Source organism: Sciurus vulgaris, assembly GCF_902686455.1.
Source record: "Sciurus vulgaris genome assembly, chromosome: 18".
Classification (NCBI taxonomy): Eukaryota; Metazoa; Chordata; class Mammalia; order Rodentia; family Sciuridae; genus Sciurus; species Sciurus vulgaris.
The window spans coordinates 35294000-35314820 of NC_136479.1; the positions used below are offsets into that span (position 1 = coordinate 35294000).

Sequence of the window (20821 nt, forward strand, 5' to 3'; positions counted from 1 at the left end):
ATTGTAGCCACGGACTGGGGTGGGACGGTCCACGCCTGCCTGCAGGTGTGGAGACCGGAGGCCGGGCGAGGGCGTGCGGAGAGAGGCCCTCGGATCTCGGGCCCGCCGCCGAGCTTCGGTGTCCCGGCGGGTCCCGCGGCGCCACCCGGGCGGCCACGGGTGCGGCCCGCCCCTCCCTGCCCCACCCCCAGCCCCGCGCCGCGGCCCCTTTAAGAGCGGGCGGGGCGCCCCCTGGCGGCGGGCGCGGCGGCGCGGCCGGAGCCGGAGCGGATCCCGGAGCCGGAGCGGAGCCGGGGCGGAGCGGGCCGAGCGGGCCGAGCCAGCAGCCGAGCTGGGGGCGCGGGCGGGGCGGCATGTACCGGGCCCGGGCGGCGCGGGCGGGGCCGGAGCCCGGCAGCCCGGGGGCGCTTTGGGATCCTCAGCACCGGGGCAGGCTGCGGGACCTGCTCCAGGACGAGCCCAAGCTGGACCCGGATCGTGCGGCTCAGCAGGAAGGTAGCGCGGGGGGGCGCGCGCGGGGGGCCGGGCCGCGGCCTGCCGGACCCGCGAACCACCGAGGCCGCGCCGCCGGGGCCGGGCGCGCCCGAGGGCCCCGCGGAGCCGCCCCGGGGAGGGGGCGCCGGCCCCCGCGGGCGGGGCGCGGGACCGGGGCGCCGCGAGGCGGGTCCTCCGGCGGATGCTCGGGAGGCGTGTTCCGGGTCCGGCCCGCGGCCCGCGCCCCGCGGTCCGGAGGCCGGGAGGGAGGCGCCTTCCGCGGGGACCGCTCGGGCCTGTCTGGCCGCGGGGCGCCGCGGGGCTTTGTGTCTGCCGCCGAGGCCGCCGGGGCGGGCGGCGCTGCCTAGGCCACCGGAGGAGAAAAGTTGCTATTCGGCGGCCGATAGGCCCGGGCTGGCGGCCGCGCGGGCGGGAGGGAGCGTGTGGCGGCGGCGGGGCGCCCTCCGGGGACAGGCGGCGGGAGCGCCTCTCGGGGCGGGCGGGCGGCCCTCGCGGACGCTCCAGGCCGGGCTCCTGCCCGAGGAGAGCCGCAAGCAGTGCTGGGCACCGAGGAAAAGGGGGTGTGTGTTCGCGGGGGCGTGGGATTCCACTGGAGGGCAGGGAGGGGGTGTGAGCGGAGGGAGAGGGCGACACCGACGGGGTGCTGCCGAGGGACAGGGGTGCAGACGGCGCGCCGGAGAGTAAGCCCGGGTGGGAGTGTTGTCGGCACCAACACCTGAGGAGGAAGCAAGACAAAGGCCTGGAATAAGAGCGAAGCTGCCCATGCATGGAAAATGGGACAGAGGAGGGAGGGGAACTCCTCAGGGACCCGAGCAGACATATTAATTGAAAAATTAAAATTAACTAACATTTGTAGAGGCCTTCATAGTTTTGCTCACTTAAATCTCGCAGTGACCCCGTAAGATAGGTGTTTTGAACTGGCTGTGTAGAGAGGAAACTGAGGTCCAGAGAGGAGCTCAGGGCAAAACGGAGTCCCCGCCACTACACTCCCTCCACCTGTAGGCTTGCAGCCCTGAAGGTTGGGGCCCTGCGGGCGCCTTCAGCTTGGCCCATGGGCACTACTGTGGCCCAGGATGGCAGCGAGGTGAGCCTGGGCAGACCCGGGAGTCCACCTCTTAGCTCTTCTCTGCTGGCAGTTCCAGGGCCTGCAGCTGGAGCGGGAGGCATGCTTGGCCTCCAACTACGCCCTGGCCAAGGAGAACCTGGCTTTGCGGCCCCGCCTGGAGATGGGCCGGGCGGCCCTGGCCATCAAGTACCAGGAACTCCGAGAGGTGGCTGAGAACTGTGCAGACAAGCTGCAGCGACTCGGTGAGGGGCCCTCTGGAAGGACGACGGGGTGGGGGAGCCGTTGGCCTGCTGGCAAGTTGACCCAGGCATGGACCAGGCTCTGAGGGGTGGGACTTGGGTAGACCTACTCCTGGCCAAGCTAAGGGTGCCATCCCTAGCCTTCTGGAAAATGGAGTTGGGCAAGGGGCTCTAGGTGGGTCGAGCTGCTTGGGGAGGCTGAGGGCGGCCCTGGGAAGTGGGGGAACTGGGTGCCGCAGGAGTCAGCGTGGCTGCTTTCTCTTCACTGGGACTGGGGCAGAGCCTTATTGGGGAGGGGCACACAGATTAATCACAGGGCACTGTACAGATGAGGACTCTGGGGCTCCAGAGAGGGCACGGGAAGTGTGGAGTCACAGTCAGTGGGCTCTGGCTTGTCCATCCTGGCTGGTCACTCTGTCCCTCTGTGACCCTCAGAGGAGAGCATGCATCGCTGGAGCCCCCACTGTGCGCTGGGCTGGCTGCAGGCTGAGCTGGAAGAGGCTGAGCAAGAGGCGGAGGTGAGGGGAGGTGGCTGGGCCTGCGTGGGGCCTAGAAGGGAGACCCATCCTGTTCCACTCCGGTGCTCGTCACATGGAAGATTTGGGAGTCATCCTCTGGGAAGCCTGCCCTGCGAGTCTGGCTACGGGCGAGCCCAGCGTGGCTGTTGGCACTGCCCCGAGTCCTGGACAGAAGGGCTCACTGTCCCCACCTGTGACTTTTGCCCTCATTCCCTTGTGAATGTCTGCCTCAGAGCAGTTATGGCGGGAGGGGTCTGCAGAGGACCTGAGTGTGGCACTCAGTGAGGTGAAGGACACAGGGAAGAGGGCCCTGCTGGGTGTCCTGATGAGACCCTTGTCTGTCCCCACCTCTGATCCTGCCTCAGCTCCCACCTGGCAGGTCTGGTGATGGCATCCTCCTTCTGGAAGTAAGGAGGACATTTACGCAGTCCCTCAGCTAGTCAGGCGGGTCCAGACTGGAACTCGGGCCCAGCGGCTGGTCGCTGGGGGGAGAGGGCCAGCCTGGGTCCCTGGTCATGCTCCTCCCAAGCCTTCTCTTCCTCGGTCCAGGAGCAGATGGAGCAGCTGCTGCTGGGCGAGCAGAGCCTGGAGGCCTTCCTGCCCGCCTTCCAGCGGGGCCGGGCCCTGGCACACCTGAGGCGGACCCAGGCTGAGAAGCTGCAGGAGCTGCTGCGGCGTCGCGAGCGGTCTACCCAGCCAGCACCCCCTGCTGCCACGGACCCCCCCCAACCCTTCCCGGCTGCAGCTGTCCTGCCCACTGGGGCTGCCCGGGGGCCACCATCAGTGCCCCGGAGCCTGCCCCCCTTGGACTCCCGCCCAGTGCCACCGCTCAAGGGCTCCCCTGGGTGCCCTCTTGGCCCAGCCCCTCTGCTGAGCCCTCGGCCCTCTCAGCCAGAGCCCCCCCACCGGTAGGATCCAGGGTGCGGCCCCCCAGCAGGGGGCCCAGCCAAACTTGATTCGTGGCTCCTCCTCCTCCCCCACTGCCTGGGTGGGGGGAGGGGCAGGCCCCTCCCCCTGGCCTCAGGCAGGCCCTGGCCCTGGAGGCTGAGCTGGGGAGGAGGGTCACCCCAAGAGGCCCAGAGAGGGCTGGGGTTGGGTGGGCAGGGTGTTGGGCCTCCAGCACTGAGGAAACTCTGCCTTTTTGTCTCCCTGGCTGGGGCCTCTGGGGTGAGGGGCCAGCCCCGATGAGGCCTGGAAGGTGCCCCTTCCCCTCAGGGCCTGTCGCACCCTACCACTCCACTGGCGTGCACAATGCCAGGGCAACGGGGATGTTTCCGGCACGTCTTGAGCCTACCTTCCCCCGTTCTAGGGCCCACACCACCTAGGAGCCAGGTGGTCAAGGGCCCAGCTGCGGGGGCAGGGATACCACCGCCCTGGGGCTGCTACGTGCGCTTATGCTCCAGACCCTGGGGCAAGGTAGGCCAGTGTTTCTGAACCTGCGCAGGTGAGAGTGGGCCATCCCCAGGGAAAGACCATTCTGTATTTTCTGTCCCTGTCTCCTTAGAATGGAACCTTTTTGAGGGGCAGGTCCTTGTCTTTGTATGTTCTGTCCCAGCCCCGCCTCCTAGGGGCCGTCAATAAATGTGATGATGAGGATGACATGCTGCCAGACTCCTCTCTGCTCCCTCCGCCAGCTGCTCTGCGGCACAGCCCCACAGCTCAGCCTCCGCTTCCTCTTCTTGAGATGCCCTCCCTTCCTCTCCGCCCATCCAAAGCCCAGCTGTCCTGCAGGTCCAGCACCACTGCTGCCTCTTCCGCCAAGCCTCCTCTGGTCACCAACCCATGAAAGCCCTTCCTAAATTTTACCTCCCAGCACTTCTGGGAAGCACATTCTGCTCCGCTGCGGTCTGCAGTTGCTTCACCCACATGCACCTTCCTTTGCAGGGTCTCTTGTAAGCCCAATCAGGATGGTACCTGCTCCCTTGGGCCTGCCAGATGACCACCTCCCTGTGGTCTGTAGGACGAAGGCCTGTGTCTTCAGCTAGGTCAAGACTGGTGGTCAGTTTGGCCTGTGAGTGTGGGGCAAGAAGATGGGTGAGCAGGAACATGCCCCGTCTCAGTGTGGGTTGTCTAAGGAGATGGATGACATCGGGAGGGAGAATGGAAGCTCTCGCAGGCACGGGGAACTGTTAGTGCCTGGAAGCTTGCAGAGCTGGCGTGGTCACGTGACCAGGAATAGCACCGTCTTGAAAGAGGGAGGTATTGGGTTGGCTCTACATCTTGCTGAAGTTTGACACTATGAGATCCCCTAAAAGGGCACCTTTGGAGTAATGAGTGGGACAAAGTCCCAGGAAGGATCTGTTTAAAAATACACGTGTGTGATGTTTAGCTTTGGAGTTTCTAAAGGACTGTTTCGTGTGGAGTCAGAGTCAGAGGCAAGACCAATGGAGGCAGACTGTGGGGAGCCAGATTGGGCTTGGTGCGAGGCCCTTGGTGGCTTTGCTTCTGTGTAGGAGACCCCCACTAGATGTGTGTGCAGTGCCTGGTGGGACCTTAGGGATTAGGCAGTAACTGGAGGAACTGGCCCATGTGAACCTTGGAGAGCCCTTCTGGGCCAGTCACTTGCCCCTGGTAGGGGCACAGTTAAAGTCCTGAGTGTCCACTTGAGAAGCCCCATTCCACCCTGGCCTTGTTACCCCATGGCTGAGATGACAGCAGCTGAGCATAGAGGGAAACTTCTTCGTTCTTGGCTCAGCCAGGGGCAGGTTGGGCCTCTCTTGCCTTGGCATCCCATTCCTGGTCCCAGCTTCCAGAAGTTTTGTGGTAATCAGGAGAGAAGGGGGCCAAGGCTGGGCATGACCAAGATTCTCTGCCATCATGATTTGGGGGAACAGCCTCTAGAGGCAGCAGCTAGGAGAGGGCAGGTGAGCAGCAAAAAGACCCAGGTAGATAGGGACCCGGGAAGGGAGAAGAGCGTTACCAGGGGAACTAGACGAGGTCCTTCCAAAGGCCTGGTACACACCTCACTTTCCACCCAGAGCTCAGACCCACCTTTAGAGGGAGTGAGGCCCCTCAGGGTTCAGCTCAAGCCTGGATAAGACCTGAAGCAGGTGGGGAGAAGGAGTGGGCATCCTGGTGGGCCATGCTAGAGGCTAAGAATTGGATGGCTAAAAAAACTTCAGAAAGCCCCTGGCTTGAAGGCACATGGAATATACTGGAATGTTCTGGAAGGGTTCAGGCAGTCTGGGCCCTTCCTCCTTCCTGAGACTTTCCGCTTCCAGGTTCTGAGGCCGGAGGGAAGTGATCCTGACCAGATCCTCCTGTGAAAGAGAACAAACTTGAGGGTCTATATCGAGGGCCTTTATATACCACTAGTGCTTTTACAAACCCAAACCAAAAAATCCCCCAAATAACAATCTCCTACCCTTTGGATAAAAACAGTTCTTGTTTCTCAGAAAGTCTTGCATATAGCCTCCTGGTTTGGGAATCATTGGCTTTCCATGATTTCCTAGGCCTCCCCTCTTTCCCAGAGACAACTGATCAAGGCTCACTGAGCTAAGCAGGCCTGAGCCAATGTGGCCTTGCAAAGCCCTGGCTAAGGGCTCACACCCTGACCTCCAAGATGAGAGGGAAGTGAATGGTTTCCAAGAGGACAGGCTGGTTGGACTTGCTGCAGGTTTATCCGTTTTATACAAGGATTTTCCACAGAAGACTGCGCTGGAGAAATTGGTGTCACTCTATTAAAAGGACTGTGGCTTTGTGTAAGACCTTGCTGTTGCTGTAGACTTCTCAAAAGATTCTTCTTGCCCCACAGTGAAAATAATATTTACACTCAGGGGCTGGGGATGTGGCTTAGTGCTTGCCTAGCACATGCGAAGCCCTGGGCTCTGTCCTCAGCACTGGAAAAAAAATAGATTTCCACTTAGCCTGCCTGTATAAAGTGTGTGTTCTTGCAGAGACATCACTTTAGCCTAGGGACGTAGGGGTCAAACGTAGGGGTCAGGGATGTGACACGGGTGCAAAGCAGTCCATTCTACAAATACGTAATGCGCCTGCCCCCTTCCTCTGGAAATGCTTTTCCTTCTTGGTGGACCTGGGGAAAGATGTTTCTGTACTCTGGGGGAAATGGGGCAAGAGTGTGGATCCAGGTCTTACGTACTTGACCTCTTCAGCTGGTGGGCAGGCAGCAGCCTGGGGAGCAATGTCGCATCTACAAGTGGCTGTTACTCGGCTTCTCCCACGGTGCTGGGCCGTTAAGTGAGCTCAGTGGTGGCAGACAGTTTCATTTTTCAAGAGGTCAGCAGTCTGTATTTTTCTGAAAGAATCTCCCAAGTTCTGAATGTTGGCCTAAGTTATTTTAAGGCACATCCCAGTCAGACAGGATGGCTGTGGCCTGTGAACCATTATTCTGCTCCTGGTCCTCTAAACAGGCCTTCTTTTGTCTAATGCAGTCCCTCCCAGGATTGCCATGGGAATGTCAAAGGGGCAAAGGCAGGTGAGTGGGAGGTCAACCAGCCTCCAGACTAGTGACAGGAGCCCAGGTTTGTGGCAGCCTTAGAGACTGGAGAGATGTCTCGATCAAGGAGCACATGACCTCAGGACGCCAGTGGGAGATGAATTCCGCATGGGCTTCGCCTTCTTGGCACAAGCAAGGTGACAAGGTCCATTCAGATCTCACCAGGGTTCTAACACATTAACAGAGGGACACTCAGCTGCTCTGCACAAACCCACCTGGGCTGCAAGCTGGATCTGAGAGCTGAGCTGTAGGGGGCAGGAGAGGCAGGTCCTCCCCCATGCCCTTGCTCATGGGCAGATGAATCGAGTTGGCTAAGGCCAGGTCAGAGCACTTTTTTGTGCACTGAATTCAAGAGTGTGGGTTGGGCTAGGGATGTAGCTCGGTGGTAAGGCATGTGTCTAGTGTCAGGTGTGAGTTGGGTATGAGGCCTGGGTTCAATCCTCAGCACCTTAAGTGAGGGGGTGGGAGGGAGAAGGAGATGACTGAAGGAGTACCACCTCTGACCAGTGTCCCATCTCTTGGCCTGTTTTCATGGGGTCTGGTGACCTCCCCAAAAGCCCAAAGGTTCAAGACACAGGTTTCTCCCATTTCTCAAAAAGGGAGTGTTGGTGGCCACTCACTTGGCACCTGTGAAGACCTGAGTCAATCGTGCCAGTGGAGGACTCCTCAGGACAACAACTTCTGGAACCATGACAGAGGCTGACGGTGCATCCCGAGAATGACATGCTGGAATCTCAGAAGAAAATAGGGAGAAATCCCACTGTCAACACTGGGGTCTGCAAAGTGTTACTTTACCCAGCAAAAAATAAAAGCAACGAGGGGAGAGCGGTTTGGCTCAAAAGGAATGAAGTTTGCATCAAATCCAGAGCTGCCTACACACGTGCGTTTTTGGTTCCTGCCTTGCTGCCTGAGTCTTCCCACCTGGGACTGCACGGTGCCTGCTGCTGGCTCCCCCTCTAATGCCCTTGCGCCCCCTTCCCCACCCCCTGAGCACAGCCTGGGGCAGGCTGGGCCCTTCTTGCTAGTTTCCCATTCTAGGTCCAAAGTTCTGAGGCTTTTTGTCTTTCGTCTGCAACCAAGAGAAGAAAAAAGACTTAAGACTGGACATGTCTGAGCCTGCAGCCTTGGGAACTGGGGAATAAGCCCTACCAGGCAGGGGCTAACATCCATGGCAGCCTCCTTTGCCAGGGCAGGTAAATAGACAGACCTGGAAAGCTGGGGATGGGGGAGACAAATGTTATCATGGGAACCAGTTGGTGATCCTTTAAAAGTTCTCCCATACACCTCCCTTTGCACAAAGGGCTCAGACTCAGTTTTAGGGACAGTAGGGAGTAGAGCCTCTTGGAGTTCTGCAATGGCCTAAAAAAAAGACCAGAAGCCTGTGGGGATGGACACTCTCAGAGTGCAGTGGTCCTTGTTGCAAGCCATAGGGAGAGGCTTACAGTTGGACTATGCTTAATAAACTTTACAGACTACCCTGTTCAGAGTTGCGTGGAATGTTATGGAAAGTCCCAGAATTTTCACGTAGCAAACCATCCCCCAAGTCTGAAACCTGTAACATTCTATGTATCTATGGGTTCTAGGCCACAGGAAACATTCTTGGCTGAGAGGAAACAAATGTGAGGTCTATGTCCAGGGTCCATGCTGTTACAGATCACCAGTGCTTTTACAAACCCAAACAAAGGAACTCAAGCCCCTCTGATGGAAACTGAATGCCCCTGCTCAGGTACGGTCAGGCCTGCTTTCTGGGCTGGGAAATCACTAACTTGTGCACTTTCTGCTAAGCTCTGCTTCCTCTAGTTTATATTTCAAAAAGAACAGACTTCCCCTCTTGTTTTCCAAACTTGAAACATAATAACATTAAATGTTCTTTTTAAAAAGTACATATATCCTCTACCAGGAAAACCAAGGCTCAGAGCCAAGCAGCTCAGAGCTTCCATGGGTTTCAATCTTTACTACCAAGTCATGATCACTGGGAACCTGCTGGCTAGTTTACCCCAACCTCCAGGGCAAGAGAATCAAATAGTTTTTACGAGATCAAGCTGGACTGTGTGGGTTTACCCCAATTTATACAGGGCTCTTACACACAACATCAAGAGCAGGAGTTGCCATTAACATACGTAAGCACTTTGGGCTTTGTTTAAACCCTAGACTTGGGCCCTCTTCCTGGCCTAGATGTCCTGGAAGGGATTTCCTCTCCCACAGAGTTATACTCAACTCCTTGCATAAACGCTGCCAAACCCTGCCTTCTCACTCCCCGCAGGTGGTGAGCCAAAGGAGCCTTACTACCCAGCTGCTCAGTGCCAAAGAGAAAAAAACCACAAATACCCAAGACAACCCTTCATCCAGCTGTGCACGAGGCACACTCTCCACCTTGACCAGCAAGCTTGGTGACCCCAGTAGGCCTGGCTACTCCAAACCCCCAAAGTTTCCCACAGCCTCTAGTGGCTTGGTTTTAAGGATATGGCTTGTGGGGTCTGTGATAAGCATTGCAAGCTCAACAGGAGTATGGGTCATCCTCCAGGGACTCAGTCTCTATTTTTTGGAGGAGATGGGCTGCACACTTAGCGAATAGACTGGCTAATAAAGGCATGATAGGCACACCGTCCCAAGGTGAACTCTGCCCTGCTACCATCATACTATAATCACTATGGGCCAGAACTGTGGTTAATAAAGGGTGACAGACCTCGGGAGGGCGAATGATTCACTCCTTTGCTGTTGTGCTCATGGAGAAACTTCTCCAAGGTCATACACTAGCTACAAATGGAAACAGGCACACACTCCTTATGTTGATGACCTTGTTTTCCCTCTTCCAAGTGCCACCAACAGAAGGGAAAAGTGGTGTTAGGCAGACCCTTAAGGAATGGCAAGCTTTCCACAGACCACATTCTTACCCTGGATGGTTCACATCTGCGGTGTGGGGGACACACAGAAAGACAAGTTTTGTACAGCCCCAGAATTTTTCTTTTGGCAGCCAACAACTGGACATATTGCACATTTCAAAAGTTACAGAGGAGCCCCGAGACACAAATACGGGGCAGGAGCAGAAAAATATTGCTCAGGGCTTTACCATCAAGCCAGAGCAAGTGTTCAAAAGTGACGTGGGCAACATCAGGAAGGCAACCTCTGGAAGCAGGCAACCAAGGGACTCCAGAAAACCCTCCACTTCCGGGCCTTCGGGACTTTTCATGCTGGGGCCTGCCTCTTGGGCATCGGAAAAAATCCTCCTTTTTTGAACCGCAGGGAAGGGATGTACAGGTTACCTGTTAGGATGGGCGGGTTCGGGAGGGCAAAGGGTCCCCTTGCCTTCGGACCCCAGCAGAGGTAGACTATGCAAGGCCAATGGTTCAGAGAACAGGAAAGGCCCTTTTCTTGGGGCTGGCTGGGCAGCTCTCCTTTCCTCCTCTCTCCCATTAAATACGAAGGCCGATGAGGATGAATACTATGAGGAGAAGGAAAACGAACGTCGTGTCTCGGGTTTCTTCCCACTGGAACCCCTTCTTGGCCTGGTCCTCTCGCCGTTTGCGAAGGGCCTCCCGCCGGGCCCGGAGGCGCCGCTCGCGCTCCAGTTGCTCTCCGTAGTGCGCCTGGTAGAAGGCATCGAAGTTGAACATGGTGCGGTTGGCGCCGGCAGAAGCCCCGCCGGCCTCGCGCGCCCGGGAGCTGGCCGGCTGGGTGCGGGGCGGACCCGGGTCGGGCGCGGGCGTCGCGGAGGGCCGGACGCCGGGTCCGCGTAGGTCCTGGTCGCTAAGCAGTCCGCGGTCGTACTTGCGACGGAGGGTGGCACTGCCCAGCACCAGGTAGGCTTGGGAGATGCGCGTGAAGCGCTCGGCAGCCTCCGCGCTCCCCGAGTTGCGGTCGGGATGGTAGAGGAAGCTCTGCCGGTAGTAAGCCGCCTTGATTTGCGCCTGGGTGGCGGTAGAGGGGACACCGAGCAGCTCGTAGAGCGCCGTGCGCGAGTATGGGCCGTCTCCCCGGGAATGAGTGCTCGCTCGCAGGCCCAGGCCTGCCGCCGAATTTTGAGGAAATCTCGGGATCTGCCACAACCTCCACGGTGACACCCGCAGCCGCCAAGGCCCGTGCGCGGCTGCCATCTTGAAGGGAGGTGGGCGGCACTGAGCGAGCCAATGGGAACCGCGCGTTGGTCGCAGCGGCGTCGCGGGTAGCCAACCAGGGGCAAGAGGGGGCGGGGAGAGGGGCGGAGCATGCGCGTTACACGGCGGTCGCGGGGTTGATGACGTAAACGCCCGGCTCCCGGAGGGCCGGCGCCGGCGTGCTGTGACGGCGGGAGGATGGCGTCTCGCGGCCGGAGACCCGAGCACAGCGGACCCCCGGAGCTGGTGAGGCACGGGGACCGCATTCTCTTCTCCGAGGGCCACGGCGTCTGAATTCTTTCCTCTACCCGCTTTTCTCTTTCTCTTCCCCGCAGTTTTACGACCAGAACGAAGCCCGGAAATACGTTCGCAAGTGAGGGGAACCTGGATATCGCGCGGCGTCGGGGGCCGGGGACCCGCAAGCCGCCCAGATTGTCGGCATTACTTGGAAAACACGCAGAATTTGGGGGTGGGGGAAAGGAGGGAGCTGGGGTGAGCCCGTTTCTCTGTCCCTGATAAAGTCAGCGTTAAGCCAGCCGTCCCTGTGGGCCTCGGGGACCTTAGCGCTAGAGAGGGTGCGATCGTGCCTGCTTCCCTGGGTGGCATTCCGAGTTAGTTCAGTGCGACAGCTTGTCCAAGCGTGGGGCAAAGTAGGCAGTAGGCGGAAGGTATAGTAAGAGCCCAGTTCTATTTGGGGGAAGGGAATAATACGTCTAGAAGGTTCACGTTCTCGATGTTCGTTATTGCATTGCATTTTCACAACGACCGACCCGGTTGGCACAGGGATCTGAAATTCCTAGAAGGCAGTGACTTGTATGGCTGCAGAGTAAAAGCTTAGGCCGGTGAAGCTTAGGCAGGGACTTCCAAACCTGCCCTTTCCAATGTGCTACTCTTTGGAAAATTCTGCAAGATACTCACATTCTCCTCCGTGTTCAAACTGGAGTCCAAGACAGAGGGTCCACCAAAACCTCTGGCCCAGTTGTCTTTACAAATCAAATATAGACTTCTATCTGCTGAGCTTCATGTTTAGGCATTGTGAAAACTATTAAGTGTGGTGGTGTCTCCCCCTCCCTTCCCCCATCTTGAGAAGGTTGGATATACTGTCTGTCCATTGTGGCAGCCTGTAGCCATCTGTTGAAATGTGGGTGGTCTGAATGATTTGGTGTGGAGATATGTAAAATGTCTTATAATTTTTTATGTTGATTATATATCAAAATAATATTTGGAACATATTAGGTTAAATAAAGTATTGATATATGGAATTATGAGTAAACAATAAATACAGTTTATCTGCTTTTTAACTGTGGCTACCTGAAAGTCATACAAGACTTGCATTTTGTTTCTTATGGATAGAACTGCTGTAGATGTTGTTGTTTTTTGTTTTGTTTTTGGTGCTGGGTATTGAACCCAGGGCCTGGTGCATGCTAGCCACATGCTCTATCACTTTTGGGGATTCCCAATCCCTGCTACAGCTTTTTTTTTTTTTTTTTAAAGTCCTAGGGATTGAATCCATGGGCTTTACCACTAATCTACATCCCAGCCCTTTTTATATTTTATTTTGTGACAAGATCTTACTACATAACTTAGGGCCTTGCCAAGTTGCTGAGGCTGGCCTAAACTTGGGATCCTCCTATCTCAGCCTTCTGAGATGCTTGGATTAGAGGTGTACTGCCATACCTGGCCCTGCTACAGGTTCTTGTTGCGCATTCTTGATCCTTGTATAGGAGGGTTACTCTTTCTCTGGAAGATTACATTCATAAGTAATAGAGCATTGAAGCCTGATAGAGCTGCAGCTGGTCATTGGCTGGCCATTTTCTAAAGGATTTGCTCCCTTCACATCAGCTTTGCAGGTGATGCTTATAATTTATGTCACAATAAAATAATATGTTGCTGTATTCCATGAACTTTTGGGACCACTCTTAAACAGATGTAAGTTAGAATTATCAGGTAGCGGGGTCAGGGGGGAGTACCTCTGGCCAATGGTTCCTTTCTTCTTTTGGGGTTTTATTCTGGTGAGGTACAAGCCCTGCACTCCTTTACCACTTACTTGGGCTTCTGCCTTCCTAGCTCCCGGATGATTGATGTCCAGACCAAGATGGCTGCGCGAGCACTGGAGCTCCTTAATCTGCCTGAGGGTCAGCCCTGCTACCTGTTGGATGTTGGGTGAGATCCTGGGGCCTGTTCAGATTGCCTGGGGTAGCATTTTTGCTGTTCAGCACTGTGAGTCCCTCCCTGTTCCATTGTGTCTTCCAGCTGTGGTTCTGGGCTGAGTGGAGATTATCTTTCAGATGAGGGGCACTATTGGGTGGGCATTGACATCAGCTCTGCCATGCTGGGTAAGTACGCTGCTTCACACCAGGGTGGGCTACTCTCATGAATATGGTGCACCTGCACTTCTTTTCTGCTTCCCTTATGATGTCTTCTCCCATGTAGATACAGCCTTGGACCGAGACACAGAGGGAGACCTGCTTTTGGGGGATATGGGCCAGGGTATCCCCTTCAAACCAGGCTCTTTTGATGGTTGTATCAGGTAAGGGTCTTCATTTCCTGTCTTTAATTTTGAAGTTTTTCTTCATCTTCCTAGCTGAGTTCTGTTCAGTGTTTGGAGCGCTCTGTTGCTGGGAGTGGAAGCAGGGGAAGGAGAAGTCACAGTCGTTCTGCTGGGGAGACTCCTTTGGTGATCCTAGGTTGAGGGGTAGGAATCTGGGCCAGGAATCAATATTTGAATTTCAAGGTTTCCTTACGTGTAGGAGAAAGACTTGGGTCGGGGGACATTTCAAGGGTAGCAGTTACTTTTTTCTTCAGTGATGATTAGGTTAGGTGTTTTAAGCTGTGAAAAACCAAAGGCCAACAGTGTAGTCTGTCTATTTCAGGAGTGAGTAGTTGCGTGGGGGCAGGGCTGGGGTAGAACTTGGGCCTCATGCATTTTTTGAGACAGGGTCTTGCTAAATTGCCAGAGCAGACCTCTAACTTGCAGTCCTCCTGCTTCAGCCTCTCAAGTCACTGGGATTAGAGGTGTGGACCACTGCACTGATTTCACTTTTTTTTTTTTTTTTTCTTGGTACCTGGGATTGAACCTAGGGGTGCTTTACCTCTGAGCTACATCCCTAGTTCTTTTTTTATTTTTTATTCTGAGACAGAATCTGGCTAAGTTGCTGAGGCTGGTCTCAAACTTGAAATCCTCCTGTCTCAGCCTCCTGAGTTGCTAGGATTATGCCACTATGCCTGGCTCATTTTTGTTTTAAAAAAAAAGAGGTGTTATGGCAGGTTTTTACAAAAACATTTGTATACGTAAGACATTATACAAAGTGCTATGGAATACGTAGAAATAGTCGCTGCTTTTAAGATCGTCTGTGCTTTGCGAGGGGCATAGACGGCCAGACCACTGAACACAAAGCCGCACGTGGGTTGTGCCCTGGGGAGTTGTGGAGAAGAGCAGGAAGGTTTGAAGGCGAGAAGCCAGGTGGGATTCGGGTAGTGAGGGGTCCTTCGCAGGATGGAGGAGTGAGCAGAGGGCAGTGGTGGGTAGGAAGGAGCCATGGAGCACAGGGTGAGCGCGGGGTTTCATGGGAGATGGTATCACAGGGGGTTGGCTCCTAGAAGGCTTTTAAGAGCATCCTGCAAAGTTGGGGCTTTATTCAGTAGATAATGGGGCTGGGGTGTGATGGGATCCGATCTGTTTGAGGAAGGCTGTTTGAGAAGGATGCACAGTGCCAAGGGAGGTTGTGAAGCACTTGAAATGCTCCTGAGTGCTGAGATGGGGGTGAGCTGGGAGAGGCGAGTCCCTTGGCTGGGTGTCAGTGAAGGGAAGGCCAGGAAGGGGACTTGGGAACTGCTGAAGGCTTAAAGCAGGACTGCGAGCGGGGTGGGTGTGCTCCCGTGACTGGGAAGGGAATGGGGGCAGTGGAGACTGGAGACTTCCAGGCCTGGCTCAGGAAGTGAGTGCTCCCTTCCCACGGCTGGTTTAGTCCATTGTCATAAGAGTGCCCAGGAATGGGCCAGCACTTCCAGGAAAGGTGCTTTGGGCAGGAGGCTGCACGGGTGGTGCCAGAGGCCTGGAACCGGGGCGGCCCTCTCCTGATGGGCCCTCCTTTCCAGCATCTCTGCTGTGCAGTGGCTCTGTAACGCTAACAAGAAGGCCGACGTCCCTGCCAAGCGCCTGTACCACTTTTTTTCTTCTCTTTATTCTGTTCTGGTGAGTATGAGGCCTCTTCCCCGCCCACGCTGGCTGTCCTTCTTCCGAGCCAGCAAGTGGAGTTGAGGGGTCCCCTGATGGGAGGGGTGGCAGGCCTTACTGTGGTTGTCTCTGTCCAGGCCCTTAGCCTAAATGGAAGTCCAGCTCAGTGGGCTGACACTAAGCAATCCCAGAGGACACCGGTGTCAGCCCTGAGCCCCGGGTGCTGACTTGGACTAGGGCTGCTTCTGTCGATACAGTTCCTGGGTTTGCTCTGCTGCATTTTTATCAGAAGTTGACCTGGGGACCTGGGCATGTCCAGCACAGAGGGCTCTGGAAGGTGTGCCCTTCCCATGTCGCTCCCGCCCCACCCCCCAGGATGTGGCCTTGAGGCGGGAACAGGTTGTTAGCTTTCTTCCTCTTTAACTGGTGTGGTGTTGATGTCCGCTTACTGAGATTCCGTAGTGGTTTGGAGTTCTCGATCCTCAGGAATGAGTTCTTTTACAGTTTGAAAGACTGGGGTGTATGCCTCCCTGGTCTCCCCTCCTCACCCCGCTTTCCTGGGGCAGGTGGTCCCTGGGATGGTGGTCCCTGGAGGTCTGTGTGTTCGCGGTTTCTCCCTCTTGCACCCTGGGCGCGTCCTGAAGCCGCAGGGGCCTTGGCGCTCAGCCTTCCTCACACATTCAAGCAGGCAGCTGCCCACCGCATCGGGGCTTTACTCCGGGGTCCCTCAGGGAGAGCCTGCCTGGAAGGAAAGGAAAGCCAGGAGTCCGCATTACTGCTCCTTTTGGCACTTGTCACTATTGTCAGAGCGTTGCCCCAATCAGCAGAATGTGGGATCCACGAGGACACCCCAGCCCGAGAGCAGCCAGTGCCCGCACACGCGCGGAGCCCGTGAGCGTTTAGTGAGTGAAGGCGGGAAGGCTGGCTGCTCCTGATCCCATGGGCGTTTGTGAGGCAGTGACACTTCTGTTGCTCCCAGGTCCGGGGTGCCCGCGCTGTCCTACAGCTGTACCCTGAGAACTCAGAGCAGGTGAGCCTTGGCTGCGGGGGGTGGCAGGTGGTGAAGTGCGCAGAACAGGGAGCTGCCTGATGCTCCCTTGGCTGCCCTCTGGCGGCCAGGAGGTGACAGAAAAGGAACCTCATGCTGATTAGTGGGAAAAGGGAATGAGTACCAGAGAGTGGCCCAGGGGCCCCTGATGGTGACCTGTTACCCTGAGAGGCCCCAGTAAGGCATCTGTCTTCTCCTGACAGACGAGGTGGCTTACAGGTAATGTGATGTGATGGTACCTGTTTCCTGAACCAGACAGACAGTGGCGGGAGGGCGAGGGCGGAGCAGGTGTCTGCTTGGCCGAGTGGGTAGGAATGACGAATTAGCACTGACTTGGAAACAGTGGCGAGTGCCCCAGCTCCTCGAGTGAGAGGCTCCCAGCTGGTGGCCATTCATTGAGGTTAGGTGGGGAGGTGGGTTCCTGGACTGGAAGGTGAGACCCAGGGGAGTCACTGTTCTCTGATTCCCCCAAGGGAGGGGTGTGTGTCTGCACAGCTTTGGGGGCTGCAGAACTAACTGGATGTGTCCACTGGGAAAGGCCTTCCGTCTCAGGACAGCACCCGGGCTTCTTGGGGTGGGGGCGTGGCTTCTCCTTCAGCCTCTCCTGCCCAACTCTGCGCCCTTTCCCCCTCAGTTGGAGCTGATCACAACCCAGGCCACAAAGGCTGGCTTCACTGGTGGCGTGGTGGTGGACTATCCCAACAGTGCCAAGGCAAAGAAGTGAGCATGGGGGCCGGTGGGCTGCCTGGGCCACCGAGTGGACCAGGGTGGTGCTGGGGAGGGTCCCAGGGCCAGCAGGACTCGCCACTTCCTGCAGGGCTCTGAGTCGGGACCTCTCTTTCATTCTCATTTCAGGTTCTACCTCTGTCTGTTTTCTGGGCCTTCCACCTTCCTTCCAAAGGTAAGGGACCCTGGGTTTGCAGGCCCACGTCTCCTGGATCTCCAGTTGTGGGTCTTAGCTGGAAGAGCATGCTGGGAGAACAGCAGAGGTCAAGGTGGCCCGAGCCCCAGAGTGCAGAGCCAGGAATGTCTGTTTCAGCAACCTGGATGCAGAGACGCCCTGCTCTGCGGATCCGGAAGGGCATCACGCTCTCTGGAACAGGCCTTGTTCCTGTTGCGGGGGCTCAGGCCTGGATTGGGGCAGAGGGTTGCAGATCTCCAGGGTGGTCTTCAGAGCACTTTGGTTCTTACAGGGGCTGAATGAAAATCAGGAGGAAGAGGAAGCCACCGAGTCCATGTTCACTAATAAGAGGTAAAGCAGCAGTGGAGCCTGCTGGGGGCACGGGCCCGCGGCTGCCAGTCCATGGTGTTCTCTGCTCTCCCGCAGACCTCAGCTTTAGATGCAATGGTGACAGCAGGGTGGGACTGCAGCTGGACATCCCTCTTGAACTGTGCCTGCTCCTGCTTCAAGCTGGGGTGTAGGGCCTTCTGGATCCCTTCATCAGCCCGGACATGCCCTTGCTCTTGCCCCTTGTGGCAGACTGCCCCCCCCTTCCCCGAGGCTGCCCTCTCCACGCACCTGGACCCCTTCCCGGCTTGGCTCTTGGCTTCCTCTTCCTTCTGCATCCTCATCTCGACTCTCCTGGGTCGACTCTCCTGTTGTTCACATCCGCACACAATCTTTCTTGTTTTAGAAAAGATCCTCCCTCAACCCAGATCAGCTGCCTGCTGTCACCGTGTTTGCTTCCCAGGGAAGCAGCTCCTCCTGCCTACCTCCGCCTGCTTCCTCTTCCGCCATCCTAGCAGGCTGCTTCCTGGCCAGTGCCCCACTCAGAGCAGGCCATCGGCTTCCCCACTGATCCCATCTTGCCAGCTCTGCCTCAGGTCTCAGTCCTATCCCCTGCTGTCCTCGTCTCAGCTGCCCACTCAGTGGGGTCTGACACAGGGACCGCTCCTTCTGAACGCATTCTCCTGGCTTTCCACCCCGTCCTGCTTTCTCGCAGCCCTGCTGCGTGCTGGGGCAGCCTGGCCTGCTTCTCCATGCCGCTTTATTTATACCTGCCAGGATTTCAGCGTCCTGAGTCTCAGTCCTGCTGCAGATTTCCCAGGTGCCTCATACCCTGGCCTGACGCCACAGGCATGTCAGACCCCCAGATTTCCTCCCCTTCTCAGTCATTCCTTCCTCAACACATGCCCCAAATCTGACCTGGACTGTCGCTCAGTCCTCACCTCTTTCTTGCTTCTTTTTTGCTCAGCAGTGAGACTGAGCCCTATTCCAAAATGTGCGTCATCTCCCGTCACTTCTGCGCCTGTCTGCGCTTGCCTCCCTTCGCTTCGTTCTCCACTTGTCCCTGCTCTTGGTCATGCATTTTTGTTTCCGTGGTTGTTATTTGTATCCCCAGCTGTAGTGAAACCTGGGTGGTCGTTGGAGGAGTGATTGATCGTGTGGTGGCGAAGAGGAAGCTCTTCCTCAGTTCTGCGTGATGAACTAGGTCTTGAGACCTTTGAGACCTTCAAGAGGAAACATAGGCAGATGGTCAGAGTTTGGGAGGCCAGCAGTAGTGAAAAGCGTGTGTGTCCCTGTGGCCACCAGAGACCACACCTCTAGCCCTGGGCCCCTCTGTGGTCCTCCTCTTGGTTCTCATCGGTGGTCTGCTTTGCAGAGGAGGTGCAGTCTTATTGGCTCCCACCTGTGTCTTAGGGTCCCTTTTCCTCACATCTGAGTCTGCTGACCACGTGTCCTTATTGTAAACAGGTGAGCTGGGGGACTCCGCCTTGTCACATAGCGTGGAGCACAGTGAGCAGGTGTGAGGGCTTGTGGCCCCTCGTGGCCCCCTTGCTCTGCAGGCTCCTGCTCCGTTCCTCTGTGTGGGCTGCTGCCTTCTGTTACTGTCACTTCTGTCTAATCACATGGAGGACAGTTACAAACAGGTGGATTAGGAACAAGTTGAAGCCTTTACCTAAGTGAGTCCGTGCCTGCGCTTCCCTCCTCTTAAACCCCCAAGAGGCCCCGCCCTCTCCTCTTACCACCCTGCTTTTCTCTTGGCCTGTGGGCCACACCTCAGCCTCACCTGCTCCCTTACATCCCCCAGGCCTTTCCCACTGCTGCCTGTGCTTCTTTAGAGTCTCCGGGGCTCTGCTTCTGCCGGGCACCACATGACAGGATGGGTTAAGTGGGCTCCTCGGCGCTCATCAGGCTTGTTTCTCTGGACCCTCTGGGTCTTCTGGGCCCTTCTGGCCATCCTTCCTCCCTCCTGGGCCCCTCTTCCTGCACACCCTGAGCAGCTCTTAGGCCTCTGCAGGCTTTGCCTAGAGAGGGTGGCCTGTGCTGCAGCGGGCTCCTGGGTGCTTGGAGGACAAGGCTGGTTCCAGGGGCTGTCCCTGCAGGTGCTCTGGAAGGGCCTGTTACGCGCAAGCGTTTGATCCAGCTGCCAGGTGGGGATGTAGCTTTGCTGGACCAGCCGGGCTTCCTCTCACCTCATGGCCTCTCTCCCATGGTGCTGTGGGGTTCCCTTCTCCTCAGCCAGAGCTGGGGGCCAAGATTAGCCTTTGAGGGTTATCGTCAGGGCTAGTTGGAGCTGGACAGCCTTGTTTTCCTACCTCAGACACTTCGCTGGGAGCCCCTTTGGTCTGTTCCGAGCGTGCTAACTTGAGACCCTGACAAGGGCCCTGTGTGGCAGCCCTCTGTCTCTGGCTTTCCTCGGGCACTGCCAGCTCTGTGACCTCCTGGCCAAAGTAGTGCAGCCCCTATAAGCAGGAAAGGTGCACCCGGCTCGTCTGCCACAGCGATGCCCAGGCAAAGGCCACACACCTCTGGCCCAGCGCCGGCTACTAAGAAGGGGGCTGTCAGGACCACACTGCCCTGGAAGGGAGAGTACTTCAGGAAGGGGTAACTGAGGCCACCTTTACCCGGGGACTCCCACACTGCCGGCACGTGCTGACTGGCAGCTCTGTCCATCGCTCATGGCCACGTCTCTGGCCCAGGGCTCGGCACAGGATGGCGCGGCGAGGTTTGGTAAAGAAGAGCCGAGAGTGGGTGCTGGAGAAGAAGGAGCGCCGCCGGCGTCAGGGCAAGTGAGTAGCGGGCAGGGGTGACGGCCACCGAGGGCTCACCTGCCAGGAAGGCTGCAGAGCTCTTCATTCTGAGACGGCCATCTTCACAGGGAAGTTCGACCCGACACCCAGTACACTGGCCGCAAGCGCAAGCCCCGCTTCTGAGCGGCTGCCACCGTGGGACGCCTGGGACCCCGACGGGAGCAGTGCCGTCAGTTCAGCGCTCGCCTCGGAGGGTTTCTGTTTTGAAGTGTTTACTTCTGCAGTTGACAACAGAGTATTTTAGAAAAGTTCTAAAATTATTTTCAATAAAAATGTAAGGACTTTTTGTTTTGTTCTAAAAGCAATAAACCACTTTATGTGGAACTCCAGCTCTGGCAGCGACCCTGGTCCCTTTGTTGGGGGCTGCACGACTCCCAGGCGAGAGTTTGTCTAGAGATCTAGCCGGGCGGGTGTTCTGTTGATCGGCAAGGAGATTGGGTAGGCTCCTTGAACTCGGCCCCGGTCACCTGTGACCTGCCGAGCTGGGCAGGGTGGTGAGGGCAGCATGTGTCAGTGGCGCCCATTGCCCAGGCCTCTGCCTCCTTGGTTTTGGCAGGTGGTGCTACCTAGTCCAGCACTTGGTTGCCTCAGGGGCCATCTCCTGTCCAACTGGAAGTGGTCAGAGGTCCTGGGGAAGTGGTTGGGGGCCATCTGCTGCCCACTTGGGAGTGGTCAGAGGGGCAGACCCTATTC

At 57.0% G+C, this 20821-nt stretch overlaps 3 protein-coding genes across 4 annotated transcripts; 2 read left to right on the top strand and 1 right to left on the bottom strand.

The window, feature by feature from the left end:
- The first annotated feature begins 338 nt into the window (after positions 1-338).
- Positions 339-3917, top strand: VPS37D (VPS37D subunit of ESCRT-I). The gene is given in 7 exon segments (XM_079120713.1): positions 339-401; positions 403-426; positions 429-470; positions 472-495; positions 1632-1803; positions 2236-2318; positions 2868-3917. Coding segments are annotated over 7 exon segments (756 nt in total). The 5' UTR covers positions 339-353; the 3' UTR covers positions 3231-3917.
- Positions 3918-8218: 4301 nt separating this feature from the next.
- DNAJC30 (DnaJ heat shock protein family (Hsp40) member C30) lies at positions 8219-10930 on the bottom strand. The gene has a single exon (XM_079121133.1). It carries the CDS (start codon positions 10866-10868, stop codon positions 10188-10190), a length of 681 nt encoding a protein of 226 aa, XP_078977259.1. The 5' UTR covers positions 10869-10930; the 3' UTR covers positions 8219-10187.
- A 39-nt stretch (positions 10931-10969) lies between these two features.
- On the top strand, positions 10970-20457 carry BUD23 (BUD23 rRNA methyltransferase and ribosome maturation factor). 2 transcript variants are annotated; one of them, XM_079121122.1, is made up of 12 exons: positions 10970-11114; positions 11204-11241; positions 12936-13031; positions 13122-13204; positions 13302-13398; positions 14967-15063; positions 16025-16075; positions 16728-16813; positions 16949-16994; positions 17287-17345; positions 20018-20107; positions 20197-20457. In XM_079121122.1, exons 1-12 carry the CDS (start codon positions 11067-11069, stop codon positions 20249-20251), a joined length of 846 nt encoding a protein of 281 aa, XP_078977248.1. In that variant the 5' UTR covers positions 10970-11066; the 3' UTR covers positions 20252-20457. The 2 variants fall into 2 exon arrangements, with proteins under 2 accessions (XP_078977248.1, XP_078977249.1); XM_079121123.1 differs by lacking the exons at positions 10970-11114; positions 11204-11241 and adding an exon at positions 11342-11360.
- Positions 20458-20821: the final 364 nt, after the last annotated feature.

Coding starts and splice junctions, on each gene's coding strand:
- DNAJC30 (XM_079121133.1), bottom strand. CDS start 10,868: ATGGCAGCCGCGCACGGGCCTTGGCGGCTGCGGGTGTCACCGTGGAGG.
- BUD23 (XM_079121122.1), top strand. CDS start 11,067: ATGGCGTCTCGCGGCCGGAGACCCGAGCACAGCGGACCCCCGGAGCTG. Junction 13,032..13,121: donor TGCTACCTGTTGGATGTTGG/GTGAGATCCTGG, acceptor TGTGTCTTCCAG/CTGTGGTTCTGGGCTGAGTG. Junction 17,346..20,017: donor TCCATGTTCACTAATAAGAG/GTAAAGCAGCAG, acceptor TCTCTGGCCCAG/GGCTCGGCACAGGATGGCGC.